Source organism: Macaca mulatta, chromosome X (genome assembly GCF_049350105.2).
Source record: "Macaca mulatta isolate MMU2019108-1 chromosome X, T2T-MMU8v2.0, whole genome shotgun sequence".
NCBI classification, from domain to species: Eukaryota; Metazoa; Chordata; class Mammalia; order Primates; family Cercopithecidae; genus Macaca; species Macaca mulatta.
Window position 1 is genome coordinate 9,735,396 of NC_133426.1, and position 17,795 is coordinate 9,753,190.

At 44.4% G+C, this 17,795-nt stretch overlaps 1 protein-coding gene across 1 annotated transcript in view; it reads left to right on the forward strand.

Annotated features, from left to right (window-relative positions):
* CLCN4 (chloride voltage-gated channel 4) overlaps positions 1-17,795 on the forward strand; it is a 79,036-nt gene that overhangs the window by 22,395 nt on the left and 38,846 nt on the right. The window contains exons 2-5 of the mRNA XM_028842115.2: positions 4,306-4,460; positions 6,779-6,878; positions 14,299-14,486; positions 17,362-17,484. Of these exons, the coding sequence (XP_028697948.1) occupies positions 4,317-4,460; positions 6,779-6,878; positions 14,299-14,486; positions 17,362-17,484 (555 nt within the window). The 5' untranslated portion in view covers positions 4,306-4,316. The remainder of the gene's footprint in view (positions 1-4,305; positions 4,461-6,778; positions 6,879-14,298; positions 14,487-17,361; positions 17,485-17,795) is intronic.

The following is a 17,795-nucleotide window of genomic DNA, read 5'->3' on the forward strand; positions in this document are numbered from 1 at the left end:
CTCTGTCTCAAAAAAAAATAAAATAAAAAAAAAAAAAAATAAAAATAAATAAATAAATAAAAGGAAATACTGCCATCCAAAGTCACAGCTGAAGAGACCACATGGGGATGCCACATGGAAAGAGAGAGAGGCCTGGGAACCCCAGCTGTTTTAGTCTCCAGCTGTTGAGTCTCTTGGCCCAGGCACCAGATGTGTGAGTGAACAAGCCTTCAGATGATGCCAGCCCCAACCCCTGTCTGACTAAGACCTTGTGAAAGACCCTGGGTGAGGATGGTCTTGCTGAGTCCAGTGAGACCCCAATACTAGGATAAATAAAGATATGATGGGCTGCGTGCATTGGCTCACACCTGTAATCCCAGCATTTTGCGAGGCTGAGGTAGGAAGATTGTTTGAGCCCAGGAGTTTGAGACCAGCCTGAGCAACATAGCGAGACCCTGTCTCTACAAATAATAAAAAAAAAATTAGCCTGTGTAGTGGCATGCATCTGTGGTCCCATCTACTCAAGAGGCTGAGGCAGGAGGATGGCTTGAGTGTGGGAAGTTGAGGCTGTGTTGAGCTGTGATTGCGCCACTGCACTCTAGCCTGGGTGACAGAGTGAGACCCTGAAAAAAAAAAAAGAAAGAAAGAAGGAAGGAAGGAAAGAAGGAAGAAAGAAAAGAAAAGAGAAAAGAAAGAAAAGAAAGAATCCTTTGGGATGGCTAAAGAGGATGCCCCAACTATGTCTGGGGAAATTAATGCAAGTTCCACGGATAGGGTGAAACAAAACAGGGTTCTGCAATGTGAATAGGAGCTTTCAAGGCAGAGGAGAAGGTTCAGGGTAGAAGAGAAAAGCACATTCAAAGATACGGGTTTCTGCCTGACATTTTTGGTCAAACATGGATAACCATAATTCACCTAGGGTGGCATTTTTATATTCAGCCAAGCCTTGATTCTACTTAGAATCTGTCCTTCTAGATCTTGATCTGGGTGATTTCCTGCTTTCTTTCATCTTCTAGAACCTGTTGTATTATTGCTAACACCCAACCATAAAAAGTTCAGGTTTCCTTTGAGTGTTAAAGATCCCTGTTCTGAGGGCGAGTTGACCCATTCAGAGTCGCTTTTAACATCAGAGCTGTAAATGACATCATTAATACTATTGTATTAATACATGCTTGTCTTCGTTGAGTCCTGAGTGAAGTGAGTTTTACCGGACAGGATCTGCTGTTGAAGAACTTGAGCCTGACTTCTTGGGGTCTTCATGCTTGGAGACCAAACCCACTGACACTTTCTTGCCTTTAGGCATTGGTTACAAGATATAGGTGTCCTGCATTCCTTCCACAGTCCCTTTGGAGGCATATAATGGTTGTGTAGGAGAGATGTTCTCTTGTCAGGCAGGATACCTCCAGCCTGAACTGGGGCAAATTCCACTCCACCCTCTCACTATTGGTACTGTCATCTATGGCTGCTCCAGTCCTCCCCTGAGTTGGTCTGCATTGCCCCAGCTAACTTGACCTGTCTTCCTTTCTCTCCTTCAGAGCTCAAGTTCATTCTACCTAGTAACCCATTATTATCATGCTGCTGATTAACAACTCCTTCAAAGGACTCAGTGGCTTAAAACAACCACCATTCACTATTTTCACAAATCTACAGGTTGGCTGCATGGTTGGATTGGGCCAAAGTTGGCTGATCTTGGCTGGACTGACACATAAATCTGTGGTCAGCTGGACCTAGATGATTTCTTTTTTTTCCCTTTGAGATATGGAGTCTTGCTCTGTCGCCCATGCTGGAGTGCGGTGGTGCAATCTTGGCTCACTGTAACCTCCACCTCCCAGGTTCGAGTGATTCTCCTGCCTCAGCCTGCTGAGTAGCTGGGACTACAGGCACCTGCCACCACACCTGGCTAATTATTGTATTTTTAGTGGAGATGGGGTTTCACCATGTTGGCCAGGCTGGTCTTGAACTCCTGACCTCAGGTGATCCACCTGCCTCAGCCTCCCAAAGTGCTGGGATTACAGGCGCGAGCCACCGTGCCTGGCCCCTAGATGATCTTTTAACCCCAACCTCACAATAGGCACCACCACCTCCTTCTGAGTCCCCAGGGAAGTCCTCTGAGGCTCTGCAGATCAGAGCCTGTTTATTTTCCTCAGGACCACTACATGTTCTGTCAAAGTTTAAAGATATGATTGTTCTCTACAGTGACTTTTTGTTTCAGGTATTATTGCCTGAAGTAGTTGTTTGACTAGAGATGTAGTTAAATTTTAGGTAGCATCAACTCCTTTTGAATAGACTGCCCAAGTCCCTGCGGATCTATCTGCTGGCTGGGTTTTTCTGACAAGCACTCTCTTGGAGGGTCAACAGCCTGTCGTCTTGTTTTTCCCATCAGAGATTTTCTTTACCACATATATTAAGAGGTTATTTTCATTTTGTTTGTGTATAAATGAGAATGAAATCTTTGCTTTCTAATTTTACTCTCTTCCTAATATCATTGGTTGCTACTGACTTATGCAATGTGATTCTTCCCTGGGCACTCATCAGGGGGTATTGTTTTCAACTTGGCATGGCTCAAATCTCAAACTTTTAAAGTTTTAAAGCAGCCGAGTTGCACTGATGATCAATAAATCAATCACTGTGACCACTTTATTGCTTGTAAGGTGATTACCCTACTTTGCCCATAGTGACTCTTCAATTTGATTAAAATGCAGTTTCACTGGGTCGTGGTTGAGTCCTCCAGATATATAAATACATGAGAGAAGCCTGTACTCAAATGTTTTTATAACCACCCTTCAAATGTTTAACCATCTATTCCAGCACTTTTGTGGTCCTCATCCTATAATTCAAATTTCCATGCTCTTTGCCAAAGTAATTCTTATTTAGTGCATATTCCAACCTCTTGTCTCTGTAAGAGTGTATTCTTTTCTCTGCTAACTGGTGGTGAGCCTCGGTCCCACTGCAAAGCATTTTCTGCAGCTGAAATGAGCTCCTGTGCAATCTGTAGATCAGGCTGTGATGGTGGGAGAATATGGGAGATGATGTTGGTTCACTCACGATTGTTTTCCAGGTGAGGGGAGCTGGAATAGTGGGAGTGGAATTATTATCTTGGACAGGAAAGGAAGATACATTCACCTGTGCTACTGCCCTGGCCGCAGGAGCCCTTTTGACTGCATTTTAAAACATTAAAAATGAGCATCTGTCCTGGAGCTCCCTGCCCAGGGCAGTGTGCCACCAGCTTCTCATGGTTCTTGGCTCGTGGCAGGTTGTCCCACCTCCCTTGTCCAGCTCCAGGGTGGCCCCATTCACACAGAGGGCTCCTGCCATCTGCAGATTGCCTGGGCTCCCACCAGCTCATTAAAGTCTTGCCAGCATTTTCACTGTGCCATTGGAGTACATTTTGAACATCCATGATGACATTCACATAGGCTGCCTGCCTGAGTGGTCTGCTTTGTCTCCCATGGGAACCAATTATTGGTTTGATTACCATTATTTTCATTTAAACCCTATTTGCCCCTCCAGCCCTGTCATTTGGACACCTTGCTTTTGCAGAATGTGAGGTTTTCTAGGAATGTATATAATTGATCTTCATTTGCAGATTCCATATTTGCAAATTTGCCTACTGGCTAAAATGTATGTGTAGCCCCCAGATCAATACTCATGGAGCTTTCGAGGTTGTTCATAGATATGTGTGTGTGTAGAGCGACAAAAAGTGTCAGCAGTGCCCGTTCCTCGCTGAGGTCTGAGAGGGCGATGCTCTGCCTTACTGCTTCCACTCTCCTCCTGTCAACAAGGGTCCTTTTCGTGTTCCATTTAGTGCCATGTTTTTCACAGTTTTGTGCTTTTTTTTTTGTTGGTAATTTTGCTGTTTAAAATGGCCCTGCAATGCAGTGCTGGGAAGCTGTCTGGTGTTCCTGAGCGTGAGAGGGCTGTGACTTGTTTTATGGAGAAGCCTCGTTCAGGCATGAGTGGTAATGCTGCTGGCTGTGAGGTCAATGTTAAACAATATCTATTAAATAGAGTGTCTTTAAACAGAAGTACATAAACAAGGTACAGCTTGATTGTTTGATGAAAATGTGACCAAAGATTTTGCAGGAACCTAACCCTGTATTATCTTGGGAACAGTAGTAGTATTCAGTAATTCAGTGTTTGAGGTGACTTTATAGAGCATAACCTCCACGAATCATGAGAATTGACTGTGTATATATTTCATTACAGCACAGATGCCTGTGCTGAAATAATTTTTCTTATGTAAGAAAATAGGGTACACGGACTATTCTTCTGTCATGTCCGTGGCGTGTCCTGCTCACATCTTTAATGACTGGTTTTCTTGCCCAGGTGTAATTAGCATGGTCAATGCGGGAGTGATGAGTGGCTCTGGAAACCTGATGGATTTCCTCGATGAGCCGTTCCCTGACGTGGGGACATATGAGGACTTCCACACCATCGACTGGCTAAGGGAAAAGTCACGGGACACCGACAGACACAGGAAGGTAAGTGGCATTCTGAAAGGACACACTGCAGATGGCTAAGCCATGCTTTCATTCAGAAGTTACTGAGCTGCAGCTTAGGTCCACGTATGTGTCATGTGCTGGGTTAGGGTCTAAAGAGGAAAAGAGCCAGTGGGAGGAGCAGATATATTGGCAGATCATTGTATTAGCAGGACTTTTGGGCAGGACGATGTGTCATATGGAGGGAGTGTGGTGTGGAGGAGAGGGAGGGGACTTTGCAGGTGCCATTTCTGGACTCTGTTTCTCATCCATGAGGATGGAAGCAATTATGCCTGAAGAGGAAATGAGATTATGTGTATATGAAAGCACATATGACAGTGCCTGGTGTCTAGTTGGCAATCAGTATATATTTTAATGAACCACAATGGTTATCTGTCAAGTGCTGTGGGATCATTTAGGTTCAGTTAGGGAAGGGTTTTTCAGCAAGGGTAACATTTCAGTTGGGTCTTGGATGACTAAGATTTTGCTAGGCAGAGGAAGGGCAAGAATTCTAAACATCAGGAATGCCCCCCTTTTTTAAGTCACAGAGGCATGAAGGAATGTGGTGTATCTGGGCAATTCGGGGAGCTCCGATGATCTGGTTGAGTATTCCTGCAGGGGGAGGGATGGGGATGAGTGTGGAAATGGAGGCAGCAGGGCCATGTGGGGGAACGGCCATGCTGGCGGTGGAGAGGAGTTTGTATTTCATGCTGAAAGCCACAGAAGACAATAAAGATGTGCTGCAAAGGGAGAAACAGGAAGCTTGGAAATGAGTTCAGGAGACTGAAGGCAGTGATGTGCAGGTGGAGAGAGGGGATCAGGATTGAGAGGTATTCTGAGGCGCCACGGACAGGATTCAGGGGAGGTGCTGGGTCCAGGAGGAGAGTGGGGTCACAGAACACCAGGCTGTGGCCTGAAGAGGATGATGCCTTTGATGCCTAGAGAAAGCAAGGGGGGACTGGCAGACTGCCGGGGAGGCCAGTGAGTTCTGTGTAGATGCGTTGGTTTGAGCTGTGCTGCGGACGGGTGATCACAGGTGGCGAGAACTCTGTGGTTCAGGGGTGAAGGAAGGGCCGGGGGGAGAATGAGGTCCTTGTGTGCAAGTGGAGGCTGAAGCTTTAGAAGCAGCCACAGTGGCCTGGGTGTGCAGAGAGAGAAGGGAGGAGGCGGTGCCCAGAGTTACCAGGTCCAGGGGAGGCAGATGGAGAGCCCGTGACAAGAGGAGAGCCCGCCAAGAGCAGTCTCCTGTGAATGGAGAGGGTGTTGTGTAGGGGCCTGCTCACAAGGTCACCCTCTATGGAGAGGTCAGGTAGGAGGCAAGCCAGCGGCATGGTGGCTGGCGGTGAGGGGAGAGCTGTTTCAGATGAGGGTGAGGAGTGACATGGACAGTGTGACTGTGTCACGTCACCTCACAAGGGCTGGCACGAAAGGAGGAGGGGAATGTGTAGGGAGCCAGGCTTAGTCATGAAGATGTTGCAGCCTGTTGGCTCTAGGGTGCAAGAATGTGGGGTCGAGGCAGTCTGCCCTCTAGAGCACAGCTCAGCAGACTGTGGCCCGCCGGCCAAAGCCAGCTGGCACCTCGTTTTGTAAATAAAGTTTTATTGGAATTCAGCAATGCCCATCCACTTCCGTATTTTTATGGTTCCTTTTGTACTATAGTGGCAGGGTTGAGGAGTTGCAACAGAGACCATTTGGCCCACAAAGCCCAAAATATTTACTCTCTTGTCCTTTACAGAAAACTTTTCCCCACCACTGCTCTAAAAGGCTATGAGGGAATGATGATCTCAGAGGAGCATATGATTCTGTTAGCACAGGGAGGTGTGTATAGCTATGTCCATCTGCTATGGCAAACGTGATCTATACCAGCTAATTCTAAGTTCATGCTGCTAAAATTTAACCTTGAAAACAAAAGGAGATGAACCCTGTGTTGAAGAGGCTTTTTAATGAAACTTAGCAATGTGAGTTAAGATAGTAATGCATATTCAGAATGAAGACACCGAACCAACGTCCCCCTTCAGCATGGCTTTTAAATTATCAAAGATCAAATCACATTTAGTATGTTTTTTAATTAAGTGAATTCTTTGCGTGTGTGCTCAAATTCTTTGGAGACTATTGTGGCATCTTTATAGCTCTATGAACTAGAAAGCTCATCTTACCATTGCGGCATGTAACTGAAAGAATCACGTCAGTGGGAATTTAGCTGCTTGATGACATTCATTTTATTTTCTTAATTACCCTGTTTCCTGAGGAAACAGTTTCAAGGAAAAAAGCATGAATTTGAAAACGCATTCAGATCAGCTACTGTATCTGCTTTGTTCTAGATCACCAGCAAGAGCAAGGAGTCCATATGGGAGTTCATCAAGAGTCTGCTGGATGCCTGGTCAGGATGGGTGGTGATGCTGCTCATTGGCCTGCTGGCGGGTACGTGGATGGGCATATGGCACTCCCGTGGGAAGCTACAGAGGCCAAAACCTCAAAACACGAACCTCTGGGAGATTTGGAATATGGCATGTGTTGCTTTTACCCCCGTGGGAGGGATGTATTACTTGAAATATATAAGGGCAAAATCATGACTGTATATTTAACCTAAAATCCATCATCAGTAAGGCATGCCCAAGGCATGAGCTCAGGTACAGGCATCTGGAGAGCTGTGATGATAGAGCTGGTGGCCTTTCCACACAGAGCACAGTTTTCTGACTATACCAGATTTGACTGAAAACACACATTTTTCTGGAAATGGTCTTGTTCCGTTGCCCAGGCTGGAGGGCAGTGGCATGATGCCAGTTCACTGCAGCCTCTACCTCCCAGGGTTGAGCGATCCTCCCACCTCAGCCTCCTGAGTAGCCAGGACCACAGGCATGCGCCACTATGCTCAGCTTATTTTTGTTATTTTTTTCGTAGAGATGGGGTCTCACTATGTTGCTCAGGCTGGTCTCAAACTCCTGGGCTCAAGTCATCCTCCTGCCTCAGCCAAAGTGTTGGGATTACAGGTGTGAGCCACTGAGCCCAGCCAAGCACACATTTTATATTTGATTGTTCTTGATTATGTAGACGGCAGCAAAATCAGGGACTGTATTATCTTCGATAAGAAAACGTCATATGAGATTGCCTTTTGCTACTACTGGTAGGTTCTGGGATGAACTGGAAACATCCTGCAATAGTCAGCACCACGCTAGACACCCACAGGAGCTGAGGCAGGCCCAGGGGCCTCCATCAACCTGACCCTCGGGGACTCTGCATCTTTCCTTTTTAGAATCCCAACGCCATGTTTGCGAGCAGTAGATGTTTCCAGAGTAAATGGATGTTATCTGGAGGGGAAACCCATCTTTTTAATATCAAATGCACCAGCCCTTCCTGGAAATTGTTTCCTAAAACTTATGTCCTTTTAGGAGATTGTGAAGGTTAATGTCTAAGAATAAAAAATTTGGCATGATGAAGTGGTTTCCTTAATAAAAATCCCCTGCATATAACAACATAATAGTTATGGTTAGAGAACAGATCAGGAATTGACTATAACACAGGCAGAATATATGTAGTAAGTGGTCTAAGAAGGACAGAACACGAATGGGGCAAAGATAAGTTTTGTGATTCCAGGGGCTTTCAGTTTCCAGGTGATCTTAGTTTATTCCATAGATCATCGTAGGAGGGGCTTGGTTTCCAGGGAAGGGCTCTACCTTCCTCACCTGCCTCAGCATCCCATAAAGAGCTAAGAGGAATGCTCGGAGGGGGAGCCCTTTCCTACTAGTCACAGATGCTGTCTGTGCATTTCTCCAAGCCTGTCCTTCCTTTCCCAGTGGCATTTCCCGTCATGTACTGGCAGCAGCCAGGGCAGGAAATTAGACTTCATTGTCACAAGGTATTGGACAACCAATTTTGTCTGACTGCTTCTGTGAAGGCGTTTGAAGGTGGGCCGGGTGGGAGTTTGCTATGAATTTTGATGTTCTTATTTAGAGTAGATTGATAAAACCTTATAGTGTGTCATTTTTCTTGGCTCGTAGGAAGGAGAAATAAATAGGGTAAATGAAGAAACTCAGAATAGGAATAAATGTTCTGATAATGGCACAGCTTAGATTTATTGACTGACCTAGGAGCCCAGTTGGGCTGACTTTAATCTGATTTTGACCAGCTGGCTTTATTATCCACTTGATTTCCATCAGCTCTTTCACGAGGCGGAATTAGAAACAGTATGCTGCTGCACGGGCTTCACTTCAACAGTATCTCTGGAGAGGACCTCAGGCTTGAACACAGCCTGCCCCTCCCCTCTGTGATTGTAAGGTGCAGCCAGGGGTGAGCACCGCTGGCCAAAGGAGAGCCCGTGGGCACATCAGCCAGGGAATACATGGGAGGGTGAGAATGGGGTGATGCTGAAAATGAAGGGGCTACAGGATTCTTTTGATTTGGATGCACTTTGAAGGGACAGCCAGAGAGCCATGTCCCACTCACTTCCCCCTTCCTCCCTGGACTAACAGTGGAGAGGACCCGGGGTCTCACTGCCTGGCCGGCTGCCCCCTCACTGGCTACTGTCTTGGGACTCCCTTCATGGGTAGGTCCGCGGCATCTCCGCAGATGCTTATCAGAAGTCACCGCTAGATGTCACTGTTGGACCACGAAAGAAAGCTGAGGCCTGCTGAAGCGCAGTCAGCACCAGAATCAGCAAGGAAGATTGGGTGTGCAGTTAGGGGGTTGTGAATGAATGAATAATGATGAAACTTGGGGTAATCATCGCGTTTGCTCCTGCATATCTGCACAGGACCCTCCCATCTTCTTCACCTTCTTCTTCAAATACTGCACGATGTCACTTATATGTGGAGTCTAAAAAAAAACCAATGTCATAGAAACAGAGTACAAAGGTGGCTCCTAGAGGGAGGGGTGGGGACAGGACGGGAAAAGAGATGTTGATCAGAGGGTTTAAGTTTCAGTTAGACTGGAGGAATAAGCTTTAGTGAGCTGTCGCATTGCATGGTGACCACAGTTAATAATCATGTATTGTATATTTCAAAATTGCTGAAAGAGTAGACTTTCATAATCTCACCACAGAAATAAACTGGGGAGGTGATTTGGTTGGTGCGAACGTAATTGTGGTTTTTGTCATTAAAATAACGACATGATCGAATCTTTAATTAGCTCGATCAAGTCTTTCTATAATGTATACATAGATCAAAACATGACATTGATATACACAATTATTATGTGTCAGTTTTAAAAAGTTAAAAAATCAGGATAATGAGCTCTCTGCCTTTGTTTTATGGAAAAACAAAGAACTATGGATAGTTCTAAATTTGACATTACCGGACCCTGTGGAAAGACCTCATGAAATACTAAATATTATGGTTCTTGCGTGCTGTTGCTAGGGGGCAGTGTTTACTTAGCTGACTCTGCAAACTAGCATTAAGTGGAACCAAGCTTGCATCCAGGATTTCATGATCTGGAGAAAATACTTTGAGCATGTAGGATTTCTTTTCATTGGGTTTCAGTTTCCAACTTTAAATCAAGAAATAGTTTTCACAATTCCACAAGGTATATGTACTTCAAAACATCATGTTGCACACGATTAAAACATACAATGTTATGTGTCCATTTTAAAATGAAAGAATAAATCAGGAAATAGCTAATGATATCTCTAACTTAATGAGACTAATTATATATATTTTTATATTTGGAATCAAGTATTTCATTATTGAATTGCATGTTTAAAAATTTCAAACCTGTGTCTGATATTTAAAATTTTAAAAACAATAAAATTACATCCCTCCCTCTCTAGGGCTCACCCCCCTCACCTGCTGTACGAGTGTATATATGTATGTATGTAAAGCTTTATTGAAATATAACCCACATACCATACAATGCACCCATTTAAAGTATACAATTTAGTGGTTTTTAATGTATCACAGAGTTGTACAACCATCACCATGGTCGATTTTAGAATAATTTTATCATCCCCAAAAGAACAATTATACCCTTTAGCTATCAAGTGCCTGCTCCCCAACCATCCTCCTTCCAGCCCTAAGTCCACTGTTAACCTGCTTTCTATCTCTATGGATTTGCCTATTCTGGGCATTTCATCTAAATGGAATCATACACTATATGGTCTTTGTAATTAACTTCTTCCACTCAGCATAATATGTTCAAAGTTTGTCCATATTGTAGCATGTGTCTGTACTGTATTCCTTTTCACTGCCAAGTACCATTCCATTGTATGGATAGATCACATGTTGTTTATCCACTTATCCATTGATGGATATTTGAGTTGTTTCTACTTTGTGGCTATTTTGAATAATGCTGCTATGAACATTTTTATACAAGTGTTTGTGTGCATGGATGTTTTTATTTCTCTTGGGTATATGCCTAGGAATAGAATTGGTTGGTCAAATGGTAACTCTGTGTTTAACTTTTTGAGGAACCATGAGACTGTTTTCCGAGGCACTGTACCTTTGTAGTGCACTATATTTTCTCTCTAGTACTTAGCACCTTTTTGGTTTTTTTGAGACATGGTCTGGTTCTGGTGCCATCATGGTTCGTTACAGACCGGGCTTGAGCAATCCACCTGCCTCAGACTCCTGAGTAGCTGGGACTATAGGCGCGTGCCACCATATCTGGTTAATTTTTTTTTTTTTTTTTTTTTTTTTTGTAGAGACAGGATCTTGTCATGCTGTTCAGGCTGGTCCTGAACTCCTGGCCTCAAACGATTTGTCCACTTTGGCCTTCCAAAGTGCTGGGACTACTGGCATAAGCCACTGCACCTGGCCCTTATACCTTTTAACAGAGCCTTTAATATACTTATTTTGTCCAGTGTCCTGTCCCAGGTACAGTTCCACAAAGGCAGGGACTTGGGTCTACTCTTTTCACTGCCGTATTCCCAAGATATGGACGAGTAACTGGCATATAGTAGGTACATGTTCAGTAACTATCCCTTGAATGAATGAATGGACCTGAGTTTTCTGATCTTTTCATTCATTTATTTATTGCAATCTTTTATTTAACATGGATATATAGTGCCAACTATGCACCTGATGTGGATATAACAACGGACAAGACAGATAGGGTCCTTGACCACTTAGAGTGGACACAGGGTCTGGATGCCAGGCATGACCCCCACTGTGGTATGAAAACCAGACAATGAAACCTTTTTTACCCACCACTTATAGACTAGTGGAAGTACACACACACACACACGCATGCATGCATGCACACACACACACAGAGAAATAGAAAGAGAGCTAATTGTGATATCAGCATGTGAGAGGTGTGGTGATAAGGAAGGACAGGCAGCCACAGGAATGCCAGGGAAGTACACCTAACCCAGACTTAGGAAGTCAAGAAAGACTTCCCAAAGGAGGTGATATAAATGCTGGAATCTGGATGGTAAGTAGGAGTCTGACGGGAGGGGAGGGCAGTGCTTGCTGAGATGGTGCAGAGAGGAGAGCGCGGCACATTCCAGGAACATGGAGTGGGCAGGGTGTGTGGAGTTAGTGAGGGAAAGAGATGAAGCTGGAGAGATCTGAGGGGCCAGCTGTCAGGGTGGGTGACCTGTTGAGGATTTGGGTGTTCTCCCAAGAATAATGGGTAACCATGGCAGGGCTTTCCATAAGGGAGTGGCATGGGTCAGTCTGGCATTTGGAAAGCCTGTTGACCACAGTGTGGAGAAGCCATGAATGGGGCAGGACTGAGGCCAGAGACCAGAGAGGAGGCTCCTGCAGCAGTCCAGCCAGCAATGACTTCAACACGGTGATCTGAAAGACAGCCAGAGTGGGGATGGGGGTAAGTGCAGTGATTCAAGAGAGATTTCAGAGGTGGAGCTGCTGGGATATGGGGATTGCCTGGAAGGGGGTTGCTTTCCCAGTTTTCTAGTTTGCACAGTAGTGTGCCTGGATGGTGGGTTCCTCTCCCAGCTGGGACAAAGCTGAGGCTGGGAGGAGGATGCTTCAGTTCAGTGTTGGATGGCAGTGGGTTGAAGTGGAGATACCTAGTAGACCCAAGAAGGCAAATAGACTTGTGTTCTTTAACAATGCCCATTCATTGGCTTTGACTGCCTAGGGCTCTGCTACAAAGATTTGGGAAGGTAAGTCCACAAGTGTGTGTCACGATTGATTAGTGATGTCTGTCATGGGTATGTCAAAAGAATTGTGAAGGGGAATCCAATAGAGTGTGCTATTATTGATTGGTGATGTTTGCTGTGGGCATTGGAAGCTGACGGCTGGGCTATGTAGTGATTGGCTCTGTAATAGGCAGTGGGTTCTATGTGCTTGGAAAAGCATAGCTTGAGATGTACATTTTTACCTAATGGTAAATAGAAGGATGTGAATAAGGTTGCCAGGGTTGAGAGCATAGTGTAAAAAGAGAAAAGGGTTTAGGGTGAAGCTTTGAGGAAATGGCCTTTTAGAAGTTGGGTGGAGGAGTCAGAAAGATCCTAGGAGGCAGAGCAAACCAGAGAGTGAGGAGAAAAGCAGGAGAGCATGATGTGGAAGCCAAGGGAAGAGGTGTTTCTAGAAGGGTGGAGTGGTCAACAGAGTCAGATGATGCTGAGAGCTCTGGAACTGGGATCAGCAAACTTTTTCTGCAAGAGGCCAGAGAGTCAATATTTTCAGGTTTGTGGCCCATGTGGTTTCTGTCTCAGCTCTTCAGTTCTGCCACTGTAGCATGAAGGCAGCCACAGAGTGCATGTAATTGAATGGTGTGGCTGTGCTCCAATAAAACTTTATTTACAAAAACAGGCTGTGGTCCAGATTTGGCCTGTGGGCTGTAGTTTGTGGATCCTGTTCTAGAGGAATGAGCTAAGGCCATTGCCTTAGCTGCATGGGAATCTCCTGGTAGATTGAGGGGATGGACTGGGCCAAGGGAAGGAAAGAGATTGGATGGTGACTAGAGGGGAAAGTGGAACCAGGGAGGGTTTTTTTTTAAATGTTTAAATGCTGATGGCAAGGAGAGGAAGAGGTTGAAGATACAGGAGAAAGAAAGGGGGAATGGGAAGAACGAGGCCCCAAGGAGGAAGGATATGTAGAGCTGAGGTGGGCGGCATCCGATGCAACACCAGGAGAAGAGAAGGGAGGGGTGAATGCTGATGCCAGGTGTGGATGCTTTCAGTGAGGATGTGGATGCAGAACCAATCCTGTATTAACGATGCAGTGAAAAGGCTGAAAAATGAAGATGCTTGAAAACATTCTCTGCCTTTGTGAGAGATGAGAATGCGTTATTCTGGAAAGAGACCCAAGGCCGCCTTTTGTTATCCATTCAACTGCACGTTCCGTTTTCTCCCATTTCTATTGGCTTTTAAAGTAGTTATTTAGTTTTATAGACCCTTAATTCTTTATAATTTAAATAATGTGGAGAGTTTTAATAAACAGGATTTTCCCGAGTTTGGTTCTCATTTGGTGACAAAACCTTACTCATTCATGATGTGAGGCCGTCGTAGTTGTTATGAGTCCATTTTGTCTGAATTATCATGTTTCCCTGAGAAATATTAATGTGTGTGGTTCTAGGATCCTGCCCCAGAAGCTACTGAGGGAGTTCTGTCTTTTACGGTGTAAATACCCAATGTCAAAAACTTGGAAAGGGAAGAATTGGGAAAGTTGCTTGTCTCCCTCTCCTACCCAGTTTAAGCTACTGAGCCCTTTGTATTTCTCATTGGGCTTGTGCTGCCTTGCCCATACCATAAATGTTCAAGCGCTGCAAGGTTAATGAAAGAAGCTTCCTATGTAAGTGACAGCCCCATTGCAAGTTTATTGCCTGCTCTGGAATCTGGGCCATCATTGCTGATGTGCCCCTGCCTGGCCGCCGTGTTGCACCTGGTCTCATTCTTGTTGCATCATGGGGTGATTCCTCTTTGTGGCTCGTGTTCTTCCAGGCACCTTGGCTGGGGTCATCGATCTCGCTGTGGACTGGATGACGGACCTGAAGGAGGGGGTCTGCCTGTCTGCTTTCTGGTATAGCCATGAGCAGTGTTGCTGGACTTCTAACGAGACCACTTTTGAGGACAGAGACAAATGTCCCCTGTGGCAGAAATGGTCGGAGCTGCTGGTGAACCAGTCAGAGGTGGGTATTTGGGCAGGGTCCTGGCTGGGGACCCCTGCCATTCCACACGTGCTTGGGAATGCTGCTGGGAGATTTGTGAATGTCTGTGATTTCACCTTCAGGTGCCTGCTCTGAAGTTCGTGGCTTAACACTAGGATGACTGGCTTTTTCTAGCTCTAATGCTACCACTCAAATTTCACTTATAAAACCCTTCCCCACTGTTTCATGTGCACAATGCATACATATATATATATGTATATATGCATTGTATATTAAAGTATATATACTTTAAGCCTCATATTTGGCTTTATTTTGTTATATTTGGCTTATTTTTTCTTACCGAAAGTGGTTTGCTGATCATGCTGAAGAAATAAGGTTGACTTTTATATCTTCTAATTGAGAAGAATGTAGCTTTTTAAGTTATCCTTTTAAAAAAAAAACAGCTTTAGTGAGAAATTCACAGTTCATATTGTTCACCCATTTAAAGTGTATGATTTAATGCTTGTAGTATATTCAGATTTGCAGCCATGACCACAATCTAATTTTAGAACGTTTTCATCATCCTTTCCAAAACTCTGTCTCCATTAGCAGTCAGTCTCATGTCCCCCAACCTGCCAGCTCTGAGCAACCACTAATCTACCTTTTGTCTCTCTAGATTTGCCTCTTCTGGACATTTCATGTAAATGAAATCGTACAATGTGTGGACTTTGTGTCTGGCTTCTTCCACCTAGCCTCATGTTTCCAGGTTTCTTCCTATTGTAGCATGAACCATTACTTCATTCTTTTTTTACGGCCGAATAATATTCTGTTGTATGAATGGACCACATTTTATTTATCCATTTGTTGGTTGCTTTTGCTTTTTGGCTATGATGAGTGATGTTGCTATGAACATTTCTGTACAGGTTTTTGTTTCATTTCTCTCGAGTACATATCTGAGAGTGGAGTTGCTGGATCAGATAGTTACTCTATGTTTAACCTTTGGAGCAGCTGCCAGACTGTTTTCCAAAGTGGCTGTACCATTTTACATTCCCACCAGCAGTGTATGAGACTTCCAATTTGTCCACCTTCCTGTCAACACTTGCTATTATATGTTTTTGATTATAGCCATCTTAGTGGTTATGAAGTGGCATCTCATTGTGCTTTCAGTCATCTTCTATTGCATTTTATGACCACATTATAAAGGATGTTCTGGGCCTTCTGTAAAGAGAATGCCCTAGGCACAGGAGATAATAGTGGTGAACCACAGACCCATAGCATTTAGTGCTTCAGATCTTTATTAAAATCTTGGTTCAGGAAAGAGTTAACTTCTAACCCATTTCAGTGGTTACCACCATGACTATGGGTTATTGAAGGATCAGAAAGCCATGTGAGGGGGAACCAGGTTGCCAAGCTTCACATTAGGGGTAATGTGAGGATCTCTCAAGCTAGAACTAATCTTGCAAGATATATGTAATCTATTTATGGATCTCCTCCCTTCCCCACTTTTTTTTTTTTTTTTTTTTTTTTTTTTTTTGCCTGACTGACTTACCACAGCTGAAGACATTTGGAATGCACTTTGCCATTTTTGCGAAACCTCTTTCTCAGTGGAATTGAAAATTAATTCCTTCAAATCTCAGAAGTAGACAGGGATCTTGAAATCTCACACGTTCTCAGTGTTCTCCATTACTTCCAAAAAGAAATTCTCTACTTGGGTTGATGGGAGCGGGCAGACAGAATTGGCTGTGCGCCATATTTTTATTCTTCTCTCCTACTTGCAATGTGTGTTTTGGGGAAATACGGCCATCCATCTTTTCAGCTGTTTTTAAGATTTATACTTTGATTCGAAGAATTACCTTTAGTAAGAGTGAGAGTTATTTTTAGCCTCCAAAAAAGTACATATTTAAGTGGGTGAAAGGTATTTCTTAGTCCGATTTCTCACTGCATAGGGTGTGAATAGATGTGCTTGTAAAGGCCAGAGTGGTCTCTTGGAACGTGTTTTTGCATTTAATAGGCACACATGTGGCTGTCCATGGCCTGACTTGTAGGTGACCTCTCTTTCCTGCCCCCCTTACTTAAGTAATCCAGATGGTGGCACGAAGCTGAGGCCTAGAGAGTGTGGTCTGTACCTAGCAGACCAGGCCCTTCATGCATAGGACCCCAGACTATGTGTTTGGTTCAGAAAACTTTCTCCGTACATCAGATAATTTGGAATAAATTGTTCAATGAATTATTCTGAAAGTGATCATGTTTTTCTTCTCTGATAGTGCCTGTCAAATGTTGGTGTGCGTAGAACCTCCCGGAGGGCTTGTTAAAACACATTTATCTGGGCCCCAGCCGGGACTGTCTGGTGTCTGGTTCAGCAGTTCTGGGGTGAGGCCTGAGAGTCTGCATGTCTCATAAGCTGCTGATGTGGCTGGACCACGGACCCCACCTTGAGTAGCAGTATTCTAAAATACAGGCCCGACCCGTATTCATTGGCAGTGCGGGTGCTTGCTGTGGTTGGGTGTGGCCTTAATGAAAGCTAAGAGAGACCAAGCCACCACAGACAAGAAAAAACTAATCTGCCAGGGTCTCGGAGGCAGGATTTTCCGTGTCACACCTTTGATTAACTCTATGCAAGTGGTGATTAAAACCAAGCATCATCCACAGTTTCCATTACTGCTGAGCCTTTCCCCTGTAGAAGGCGCGTGTAAACAGCTCCCGGAGAAACACCTGCTGTTCTGTTTGTGTGTGCTGACTGTAGCAATAGCAACAGCTGATAAACCTACGCTGGCCTTTTGGTTTATACAGGATGGGGACCAAACCTGCCCAATCCCGTCAAAGCTTTTGTTGTGAAGACAGATGGGGAGGGGTTGAGTCTGTTGCTCAGGTCAGCTGTGGCTAATGTTTCCTTTTTTGTTTTGTGTCTGTTGTCTAGGGTGCCAGTGCTTACATTCTGAATTACTTAATGTACATCCTATGGGCGCTGCTGTTTGCATTTTTGGCTGTCTCCCTGGTGCGTGTATTTGCACCATATGCCTGTGGCTCTGGCATACCAGAGGTGAGTCCTGGCTGAATTTTTTGTACCAATAATACGAATAGCAAATTCTTCTGTAGCACTGTCGTGCCAAGCACAGTTCCAAGCATTTTACTTCTATTAACTCATTAAGCTTCACAATAAGACTATGAGGTAAGTACTATTATTCTGCATTTGATAGTTGACAAAACTAAAGCACAGAGAGGTTAAGTAACTTGCCCCAGGTAACCAAGCTGGTAAGCTGTGAGTTGAACCCAGCGTTCTGACTTTAGGATTTATACACTATCTTCAAGATTTCTGTGCTATTTCTTCTCAGATGATAAAAGCCTTGTCTT